At 46.1% G+C, this 11,760-nt stretch overlaps 1 protein-coding gene across 2 annotated transcripts in view; it reads right to left on the bottom strand.

Annotated features, from left to right (window-relative positions):
- kiaa0930.S (KIAA0930 S homeolog) overlaps positions 1-11,536 on the bottom strand; it is a 13,063-nt gene extending 1,527 nt beyond the window's left edge. The window contains exons 1-10 of one of the 2 annotated variants that reach the window (XM_041587499.1): positions 11,201-11,536; positions 6,949-7,097; positions 5,529-5,633; positions 5,348-5,425; positions 5,067-5,168; positions 4,826-4,966; positions 2,973-3,167; positions 2,663-2,828; positions 1,431-1,586; positions 1-1,179 (exon numbers count right to left, since the gene is read on the bottom strand). The exon at positions 1-1,179 is cut by the window's left edge and continues 1,527 nt beyond it. In XM_041587499.1, coding sequence (XP_041443433.1) covers positions 1,139-1,179; positions 1,431-1,586; positions 2,663-2,828; positions 2,973-3,167; positions 4,826-4,966; positions 5,067-5,168; positions 5,348-5,425; positions 5,529-5,633; positions 6,949-7,097; positions 11,201-11,357 — 1,290 coding nt within the window. In that variant the 5' untranslated portion in view covers positions 11,358-11,536 and the 3' untranslated portion in view covers positions 1-1,138. 2 annotated transcript variants of the gene reach the window in all.
- Positions 11,537-11,760: the final 224 nt, after the last annotated feature.

The raw sequence follows: 11,760 nt of genomic DNA, 5'->3' as shown, positions 1-11,760 counted from the left end.
TACAACAAATCAGGATTGCAAACAGACCAGTGATGACGATGAAGTTACACCCTCCCCCCAATTTCCCTAAATACCCCCCCCTCAACAGATACAAAAACATTCTTAAGCTGCACTGAACCTACATCCGTTTTGCAACTGTTTATGCTGCACCCAATTACGTTCCAAGCATCATCCAACTAACTCAATGGTAAGAAAGGTTAAAGGGGCAGTGACATCTGTCTGAAAATCAAGGTAATACTATATAAAAACCATTGAAACAAGGATATAAACTATAAAAATGTGTGTAGTGCAGTTGTTACTCTTAAACATTCTTCCTTTTCTTGCTCTGTTGGTAGGGAAGCTGCCATTTTGTTTGTTAGCCGCGGCTGCAATGTTACTTGCTGACCAATAGATGGAGTGCTTGCTGTGCTACAGGATAAGAGCCAATGGGAAATGTTTCATTGGCAGGAAATGAAGAAAAAAAAAAGTCACTGGCCAGCCCATAGTGGGCGGTGCTAAGCACAGAACCAGGAAGCAGAGCTACAAACAGGTGAGCGCTGCAGCCGGATTGTTATTTCTTCCCCTCCCCCAAAAGCGATGAAATTCTGGTTTATGTCAAAAGCGGAAATGGTCTTTCAATTTCACAAGTGTATGTGCAATGGAACTCCCAGCCTCCACCCCAGCAAAGGCTGCTGGGAGTTGTGGCACACTATTAGTTGCCTTTTCTGTAACACACATTATGGAGGTGGCCCTTTGTTCGATTACTGTTTGTAACAAAGTATCACAAATTGTTCCTAAAGCAAATTCTCGTTTCCTTGTTAAACAGATCCCCCTTTTTAAAGTTACAAAGTCCCCCCCCAACACGCTCTTTTTTTTTTTTTTTCCCCCAGAGACGCCGTTAGATGTAAATATTTCATAGGCCCGCAGGAAGGGTAAAAAGAGGCACTTCTGATTGGCTGGTAGTTTTTGTTTTTTCCTGTTAACCTCTTTGCTGCTGCAGCGGGCTGAAACACTCATTGCAGGTCTCTGCAGAATGAAAAGGGGTTAAGTCATTTTGTTTTTGTAGGTTTCTTGTTCGCTGACACTCAGTGGAGCCAAAACAAAAATCACAGGAGGTCGATTAGGCACTTTGGCACCTCCCCAAACGGTGGTCCCTTCACTATGACATCAGAATGGGCTTCTGTCGCACGTCCAGAATATCTAAAGAAAGAGAAAATCAGTGGCACTTTGTTATATAGATGCCTTGTCCCACTGCACCCAAGCATTGCCACCTAGCCCTGCCCACTTTTCAGATAGCCCCACCCATTCTGTGGCTGGTGATCCACCTGTTCAATAAAACCTTAGAGCAACACGGAAGAACATGCAGAAAGTACAACAGAACGCTAGACCCCCTGTATTCAATATAGCACCCAAATGTGGGTAGCACCCATTGGGGTTTTCTGGAGCTTTACCTGACAATATGCGCAGCAGTGGCAAAGTGACGTAGGTTAGATGTGCATAGAGTAGAGCGTTCTCCTCCGTCCTGTTCAGCTTCAGCCACGACCCCACCAGCGAGCGACCCGTCCCCGATAATGAGCGCGACCTCAGGTTGGTTACATTATGTAGATCTGTAAATAAGGATATCATGAGTATCACTCATGTATTATAAGGGATAATGTACCCCCTACTGTAAATGATAAGGATATTAGAAGTCACTAAGGGGTTGTTCTGTGACCATATAAAGACACAAGGCTGCAGGCTGAGTTATACAGGGAACTCTGAGTATCACTCATGTATTATAAGGGATAATGTACCCCCTACTGTAAATGATAAGGATATTAGAAGTCACTGAGGGGTTGTTCTGTGACCATATAAAGGCACAAGGCTGCAGGCTGAGTTATACAGGGAACTCTGAGTATCGCTAATGTATTATAAGGGATAATGTACCCCCTACTGTAAATGATAAGGATATTAGAAGTCACTGAGGGGTTGTTCTGTGACCATATAAAGGCACAAGGCTGCAGGCTGAGTTATACAGGGAACTCTGAGTATCACTCGTGTATTATAAGGGATAATGTACCCCCTACTGTAAATGATAAGGATATTAGAAGTCACTGAGGGGTTGTTCTGTGACCATATAAAGACACAAGGCTGCAGGCTGAGTTATACAGGGAACTCTGAGTATCACTCATGTATTATAAGGGATAATGTACCCCTACTGTAAATGATAAGGATATTAGAAGTCACTGAGGGGTTGTTCTGTGACCATATAAAGACACAAGGCTGCAGGCCGAGTTATACAGGGAACTCTGAGTATCACTCATGTATTATAAGGGATAATGTACTGTAAATGATAAGGATATTAGAAGTCACTGAGGGGTTGTTCTGTGACCATATAAAGGCACAAGGCTGCAGGCTGAGTTATACAGGGAACTCTGAGTATCGCTCATGTATTATAAGGGATAATGTACTGTAAATGATAAGGATATTAGAAGTCACTGAGGGGTTGTTCTGTGACCATATAAAGACACAAGGCTGCAGGCTGAGTTATACAGGGAACTCTGAGTATGACTCATGTTTTATAAGGGATAATGTACCCCCTACTGTAAATGATAAGGATATTAGAAGTCACTGACCAACACTCCTAAGATAAGGAGATATCCCAGAATGCTCTGGGTTTCCTTTTTTTTTTTATTCCTCCTACCTCCGTCATCGTCGCTGTCTCTGAAAAATTCCTCGCTGTCGTTTGCCGAATGAGATTTCTTCATCTCAGCGTTTCGGTTCCGGGGGACTTTTCTCTTTAGAGACGGCGAGAAGAAAGAGGGGCGGTTGTTGCGCTCGGGAGTGGGAGGAGTGCTGAATGAGGTCACCTGATACAGAGCAATAAACATTTTATTAGAATAAACGTTTTAATTCTTCCCCCAACCATCCTCCCTCTTATCTCTGCTCTGTAAGCTTTTGTTCACAAACTCAATATATATATATATAGCAGCCACTCAATGTGTCACACGCACCCGCTCGTGCATTGGGGATCCAGGGTTCGAGTCCTCTTCTGTGCCATAGGGAGAGGTGTCCCCTGTAGATACTCTGCTCACTGCCATCTCTGCGTGGCCCTTGCCTTGGGGCCCTTTCATACGCACAAACTCCATGTTATTGTACTTGTAGAAGCCAAACGACATCTTCTGAGCCATTTTTGCTGCTACACTGACCTGTGGGTGCAGATGGAGGATCGGCTTAATCAGGGCAAGTGCCCTGGGTACCCCTGGAACTATAGCAGGGTGACACCCCAATGTTTCTATATATCTGTAACCTTGTTATGAGCTAAGGGGGCCCAGTCTGAAGGTCAGTTAGGGGGAGATTTGGGGTGAGTGCTTATTTGTACCCTGGGTACCCCTGGAACTATAGCAGGGTGACACCCCAATGTTTCTATATATCTGTAACCTTGTTATGAGCTAAGGGGGCCCAGTCTGAAGGTCAGTTAGGAGGAGATTTGGGGTGAGTGATTATTTGTACCCTGGGTACCCCTGGAACTATAGCAGGGTGACACCCCAATGTTTCTATATATCTGTAACCTTGTTATGAGCTAAGGGGGCCCAGTCTGAAGGTCAGTTAGGAGGAGATTTGGGGTGAGTGATTATTTGTACCCTGGGTACCCCTGGAACTATAGCAGGGTGACACCCCAATGTTTCTATATATCTGTAACCTTGTTATGAGCTAAGGGGGCCCAGTCTGAAGGCCAGTTAGGGGGAGATTTGGGGTGAGTGCTTATTTGTGCCCTGGGTACCCCTGGAACTATAGCAGGGTGACACCCCAATGTTTCTATATATCTGTAACCTTGTTATGAGCTAAGGGGGCCCAGTCTGAAGGTCAGTTAGGGGGAGATTTGGGGTGAGTGATTATTTGTATACTGGGTACCCCTGGAACTATAGCAGGGTGACACCCCAATGTTTCTATATATCTGTAACCTTGTTATGAGCTAAGGGGGCCCAGTCTGAAGGTCAGTTAGGAGGAGATTTGGGGTGAGTGATTATTTGTACCCTGGGTACCCCTGGAACTATAGCAGGGTGACACCCCAATGTTTCTATATATCTGTAACCTTGTTATGAGCTAAGGGGGCCCAGTCTGAAGGTCAGTTAGGGGGAGATTTGGGGTGAGTGATTATTTGTATACTGGGTACCCCTGGAACTATAGCAGGGTGACACCCCAATGTTTCTATATATCTGTAACCTTGTTATGAGCTAAGGGGGCCCAGTCTGAAGGTCAGTTAGGGGGAGATTTGGGGTGAGTGATTATTTGTGCCCTGGGTACCCCTGGAACTATAGCAGGGTGACACCCCAATGTTTCTATATATCTGTAACCTTGTTATGAGCTAAGGGGGCCCAGTCTGAAGGTCAGTTAGGGGGAGATTTGGGGTGAGTGATTATTTGTATACTGGGTACCCCTGGAACTTATAGCAGGGTGACACCCCAATGTTTCTATATATCTGTAACCTTGTTATGAGCTAAGGGGGCCCAGTCTGAAGGTCAGTTAGGGGGAGATTTGGGGTGAGTGCTTATTTGTGCCCTGGGTACCCCTGGAACTATAGCAGGGTGACACCCCAATGTTTCTATATATCTGTAACCTTGTTATGAGCTAAGGGGGCCCAGTCTGAAGGCCAGTTAGGGGGAGATTTGGGGTGAGTGTTTATTTGTACCCTGGGTACCCCTGGAACTATAGCAGGGTGACACCCCAATGTTTCTATATATCTGTAACCTTGTTATGAGCTAAGGGGGCCCAGTCTGAAGGCCAGTTAGGGGGAGATTTGGGGTGAGTGTTTATTTGTACCCTGGGTACCCCTGGAACTATAGCAGGGTGACTGCATACTTACCCGGTTGTCATACACTTTCTTGAGAGCCTCGTATCGGATGGAGCCCTGGAAGATGACCCCTTGGAACGTGTTGGTTTTGTCTCTGGCCACAAGCTCAACGCAGACCATTTCGCCTTCTCCTACCGTCATGTCACTAAATACCTGGAACCAATCAAATGAGAGATCTGGTTAATCTGCAGGTGGAGAGTAGAGAAGGAATGCTCTGGCCAAACAATCTATACACTCTAAATGCGCTACAAACCTCTTCGAAGTTGTCGATCATGAAGAAGATGTTGGGGTAACTGATCTTGGACTCCTCCCCTTTGCTGTCCATGGGGTGTTTGCTGGGCGAGGCGAATACTTGCTATAAACATGATCAGACAGATTAGGGCACAGGTCAGTACTGATCCATTAGAAGAGCATCAAGCACATTATTACCTATAGAGCACAGACACACCCATAGGCGGAGCAGGTCAGGATGGGGGAGGAGACAATACAAGGGGGAGGAGTTTGACATCAGCACACCTATAGCCCCTTACTCACCTGAGATTTCTTCTTATGAATGTGAATATCCCCAGCATCAGAGCGAGTGCATACGGCACAGGTCACCATGTAATCCAACTGAACCGAGACAGAGGAGAAACCGTTAGTCTGGGGGGTTCAAGGGGAAACAAACCTTTAAGTAAAGAGAACAGAGTCTTCAAAATGCCCCCATGCTTCTAACCTTCTGTAGGATGAGGTTCAAGTAGACGCTTTCTTCCCAGTCGATATCGGGGTCTCCGAGACCAGGGAGCTTCTTCGAGTCTTTTCGATAGACCTCGACCTCAACCTGCTGAGCCAGAAATGTATTATGGGAAATGATATTAGGGGCCACAGATGCATGTGCTACTACCTATACACAACACAGTAGGATGATGAAACTTACTATGGCTCATAGCATTCCCCTCTCAGGATGAGGATATAGCTTATACTGTGCCCAGAACATTCCTTCTCTGTATATTTGTATTTGTACATATGGGAGGAGGTGCCATATTGATTCCCTTAGACAGTACAGTATGAGGGTATAGCTTATTGTGTGCCCAGAACATTCCTTCTCTGTATATTTGTATTTATACATATGGGAGGAGGTGCCATATTGATTCCCTTAGACAGTACAGTATGAGGGTATAGCTTATTGTGTGCCCAGAACATTCCTTCTCTGTATATTTGTATTTATACATATGGGAGGAGGTGCCATATTGATTCCCTTAGACAGTACAGTATGAGGGTATAGCTTATTGTGTGACCAGAACATTCCTTCTCTGTATATTTGTATTTATACATATGGGAGGAGGAGGTGCCATATTGATTCCCTTAGACAGTACAGTATGAGGGTATAGCTTATACTGTGCCCAGAACATTCCTTCTCTGTATATTTGTATTTATACATATGGGAGGAGGAGGTGCCATATTGATTCCCTTAGACAGTACAGTATGAGGGTATAGCTTATTGTGTGCCCAGAACATTCCTTCTCTGTATATTTGTATTTATACATATGGGAGGAGGAGGTGCCATATTGATTCCCTTAGACAGTACAGTATGAAGGTATAGCTTATTGTGTGCCCAGAACATTCCTTCTCTGTATATTTGTATTTATACATATGGGAGGAGGGAGGTGCCATATTGATTCCCTTAGACAGTACAGTATGAGGGTATAGCTTATTGTGTGCCCAGAACATTCCTTCTCTGTATATTTAAATAACAATATGAGCAGTACTGATAGGTTCATGTGAGTGGCTGAATTGAGAGGGGGCAGGGTAGTGGGAGGAGCTTGGGCTGCACCTGCTGGAATCAGTTTGCTTGCGGAGCTGCTGATTGGGGAAGTTAAAGGGGAAGTGGTTACAGTGAGTAACATGGCACTGAGACATTTAAACACATGGTTTTGGGGAGGTGGGTGAGGAATAAGTGTGATTTTGTAACCCTTTCTGTGCCAGAGCTTGAAGGACTTTAATGCCAATGACTTGAGTTATTATTAGAAAGGACACCCTATCCGCACCTGAGAAACAAGTGCTCCATCTACTGGTCACATGTGAACTGCACCCTAATACACAGCTATACACCCCCATACTGTGTAAGGGAAGATTAGTCACATGATCAGACTCACCTTTCTCCCCTCATTCCCATCGGGGCCCATGTACGCAGGCTTGCGCCGGACATAGAAGAGCATGTCGTCCTGCCGCGGGGCCCACTTCTCCATGAAATACGTGGAGTACATCCAGGTCCAGAACACAATCCGGTCATCTTTAAAGCAACCTATAGAAAGAGAGAGGGGTTATTAATACTTGCAGTTCCACATCTCTCCTCTTTCTGCCTACGGTCAGTGTTTCACATAGAGCTGCAATAGAACAGCGCCCCCTCCAGGCTTCCAGCAGTGTGGGACTGGCTCAGCTGCTGGAAATGGGAATCAGACAGAAATGCTCTCTGTCTCCTGCACCGATACCCAGATGCACCACATACACATTGATCTGGATCAGTTGCACATCCCAACACCCCCTGCTACCCACAATACAGCACCTCAACAGAACCCCTCAGTGACTTCTAATATCCTTATCATTTACAGTAGGGGGTACATTATCCCTTATAATACATGAGTGATACTCAGAGTTCCCTGTATAACTCAGCCTGCAGCCTTGTGTCTTTATATGGTCACAGAACAACCCCTCAGTGACTTCTAATATCCTTATCATTTACAGTAGGGGGTACATTATCCCTTATAATACATGAGTGATACTCAGAGTTCCCTGTATAACTCAGCCTGCAGCCTTGTGCCTTTATATGGTCACAGAACAACCCCTCAGTGACTTCTAATATCCTTATCATTTACAGTAGGGGGTACATTATCCCTTATAATACATGAGTGATACTCAGAGTTCCCTGTATAGGTTGTTTATCCCATAGATCACAGGGGGCTCATTAGGATAAACAAGTCACATTCCACTGAATAATGAGGATAATTATGCTGAACTTAAACTTTATACCATCAATGTTTCCTGTTATTCTTGTTAAAGGGGAAGTGCCCTCAGTAACTAAGTAAACAGTTATTTATTTGTTTCCATGCTAAACCTTATTGTGTCCTGCTGCAAACAACTCAGTAATGAATGCTGTGTCTCCGGCTCCTGAGTCGGTTGGGGGGGAGCAGTTGCAATTGTAACGTTTATGTGCCACATATACAGCGCTACTGACCACATTCCCCACATTGTAACAGCTCAGTAACAATATATTGTGGCCAAGTGCCAGCCAAAGCTCACTGTCAGTTCTGACCTTTGCCATCTGAATGAAATGACATTTTCTTTTATTAGGCAAAAACTGTTTTTTTTGTGTGGAGTTTCCCTTTAATCCCAGATTCCCTGGAAAGCCTAGTGGAAGTGTATCAGTAGGAGGGTGGGACACAGCTTGGATGAGCTCCGCCTCTTCCTATTGATTTTGTGTTTGGTACCAGACGGAATGGAATTCCTGGCACTGACCCGACCGCAGAGCAACTACCAAGAGCAGGAGAAAAGCTCTGCTTCTTCAGCACAGTGCAGAGAGGAGCAGTTGGGCAGGAGCACTGGGGCTTCCACACTGGCCTATGAGAACAGGGGAGTGTATTTGTTGGGCACCTGCACTTCCCAGTAGCGCTGTCCCCAGAGCTTAAAGGGGTGGTTCACCTTTAAGTTAACGTTTAGTATGTTATAGACTAGTCATAGTTAAGCAACTTCTCAATTGGTCTTCATTATTTATTTTGTATAGTTTTTGAATTATTTACCTTCTTCTTCTAACACTTTCCAGCTTTCAAATGGGGGTCACCGACCCCATCTAAAAACAAATGCTCTGTACAGCTCTCATCTTTCTATTCAGGCCTCGCCAATTCATAATTCCTGTGTCTTAATCATAGCATGGTTGCTAGGGGGATTTGGACCCTAGCAAACTGGAGAGCTGCTGAATAAAAAGCTAAATAAGTCAAAAACCACAAATAATAAAAAATTAAAACCAATTGCAACTTGTCTCAGAATATCTCTCTCTACGTCATACTAACGGTTAATTTAAAGGTGAACAACCCCATTAAATATAGATTTAGTCAATTCTGTTGAGCCAAGTTCAAATAACCCCGTGTTGCTCCGACCCACCCCATTATATTGCGCCTCCTCCTTCCTCCCCCCAGGGGCAAACAAATCCGCCACTGTTTGCTCTGCTCCTCCCAGTGGAAACAGAACCATTTGTGTGACTGATATTAACCCTTCCATGTCAGACAACTCCCTGCACCCCCTGCGTCCACAATAGACACAAGTCTATGGGTCCTAAAGTTTTGACCCAGAAGTCACATCCTGAGAATGAGCAGTGGGTTCTGACTATGTACAAGGATCTGGGCAAATATAAAGATGTTCATGAGTATATACAGTATAATACATATATATATTATGAAATTAATTTTTTTATTATGAGGATCTGGCACCGGATGGATGTTAATTAATGATTGGCAGTGGGTGGCGTGATGTCACCGGCACACACAGACATGTCACTTTCCATTATTGGGGGGCAGCTGGGGAGCAGAGGCTTTCCAGGACACAGCCTTTGATGTAAGGGTTTTGTTGCCCTTTAATTATTCAGAATGAGCTCACTGCTAAAAGGAGTTGGTGATCCACAGTCACATTAGGCGGCCACCACTGCGGGACTTTAGACCAGAGCTTCCCAAAACGTTGGGGCCCAACCTGAAACCAGTGAAAGTGGCCTTAAACAGCTGATTAGATTGTAAGCTCTGCTGTGTCATGGCAGCTCTAGAGACCAGCGCATGCACTCACACTCACAGGGAGGCCTGGATTAGTAGCGACACACTAGTCCTAGGGGGGATCAATATGCACATCACTGGCCCCGAGCTGCTAAACATGTCCAGCACCCACTAATCACTTCCACACAAACCCCCCGATTTATTGTCACTAGGATTTCTTTACAATTGCACCCCCGGTTGGACAGAAACTGGCTAAGATCCCTATTGCATTCCCATCAGTCCCTGCCCAGTGAGCTTACAATCTAAGGTCCCTATCACATTCCCATCAGTCCCTGTCCCAGTGAGCTTACAATCTAAGGTCCCTATCACATTCCCATCAGTCCCTGCCCAGTGAGCTTACAATCTAAGGTCCCTATCACATTCCCATCAGTCCCTGTCCCAGTGAGCTTACAATCTAAGGTCCCTATCACATTCCCATCAGTCCCTGCCCAGTGAGCTTACAATCTAAGGTCCCTATCACATTCCCATCAGTCCCTGTCCCAGTGAGCTTACAAACTAAGGTCCCTATCACATTCCCATCAGTTCCTGTCCCAGTGAGCTTACAATCTAAGGTCCCTATCACATTCCCATCAGTCCCTGTCCCAGTGAGCTTACAGTCTAAGGGCCCTATCACATTCCCATCAGTCCCTGCCCCAGTGAGCTTACAATCTAAGGTCCCTATCACATTCCCATCAGTCCCTGCCCTAGTGTGCTTACAATCTAAGGTCCCTATCACATTCCCATCAGTCCCTGTCCCAGTGAGCTTACAGTCTAAGGGCCCTATCATATTCCCATCAATCCCTGTCCCAGTGAGCTTACAATCTAAGGTCCCTATCACATTCCCATCAGTCTCTGCCCCAGTGAGCTTACAATCTAAGGTCCCTATCACATTCCCATTAGTCCCTGTCCCAGTGAGCTTACAATCGAAGGTCTCTAACACATTCCCATCAGTCCCTGTCCCAGTGAGCTTACAATCTAAGGTCCCTATCACATTCCCATTAGTCCCTGTCCCAGTGAGCTTACAATCGAAGGTCTCTAACACATTCTCATCAGTCCCTGTCCCAGTGAGTTTACAATCTAAGGTCCCTATCACATTCCCATTAGTCCCTGTCCCAGTGAGCTTACAATCGAAGGTCTCTAACACATTCTCATCAGTCCCTGTCCCAGTGAGTTTACAATCTAAGGTCCCTATCACACATAAGGACTCATTTTATCAGGAGCCCATTAACGTGCCTGTAAGTGTTTAGGTGGTTGTAGAAAAGTGGGGTGCCCAGAGAGAGAACCCACACACACAAGGGGAGCACAAACCCCAATGACACAATGTCAGTCCCTGCAGAGCCCCCTTTATTCCCCTAATCTGACACTATCCTAATCCTACCCCATGTGGGGAAAGGTCACGTGATGAGAATACTATTGGGTGATTTGCAGGACTAGGAGACATGACATGACCCTGTTGTAATGGGCAGGTCTCGTGTCAGTGGCTGGGTGTCACAGCCTCGGCTTCCTATTGGTCGTGCAGCACAAGAGGGCGGGTCCCACGTCATCCAATGGGCTGAGAGTTCATTCTCTCTGTAATTACTGCTGGGAGTTGTAGTTGAACAGTAATACTCACCCAGGCCGCTGATCTCCTGGCGGATATTCATGCGATTTCTCTCATCCACGATGGCCGAGATCATTTGCTGCAGCGATCGGTCCAGATCCCCGTTCTCATCGTCCCTCCGGCCGCTCCTGCTGAAAGTCTTATCGGCGGCCATTGCCCCAGCTCTCATCGCCCCTTCCTCTCACTCCTGTCCCTTTAAACCCCGGCGCTGAGTAAAGGGGAGACCCATCCCCGGCCGCTCCCGTCAGACCCCACTTCCGTCTCCCATAACAGATCAGCAGCCGAATCCCTCTCCGCCCAGGACGCTTCCTGCTCCGGCCTTAGCGAGGGCAGGGCTTAGCGTCCGGGCCAATCAGCGGCCGCCTGGGGTTTACAGGGACGAACTTGTGCTGAGGGAAGGCCAATGAGAGCCCAGATTCTCTGAAAAGGGCGGGACTGTAGTGACAGGGAGCCAGTCAGCGCTCAGCTCCGGTTTAAAAGGCGGGATTAAACTGACAGCTAGCCAATCGACGTTAGGAATGGATTTAAAGGTCAATACTGAACTGTCAGGGTGTGGAAAAGCTGGACCAGGG

This window comes from Xenopus laevis, chromosome 3S (assembly GCF_017654675.1).
Source record: "Xenopus laevis strain J_2021 chromosome 3S, Xenopus_laevis_v10.1, whole genome shotgun sequence".
In the NCBI taxonomy this organism is placed as follows: Eukaryota; Metazoa; Chordata; class Amphibia; order Anura; family Pipidae; genus Xenopus; species Xenopus laevis.
Note: the sequence above shows the minus strand (reverse complement) of the source record. Positions and strands in the feature narration are given on the sequence as shown.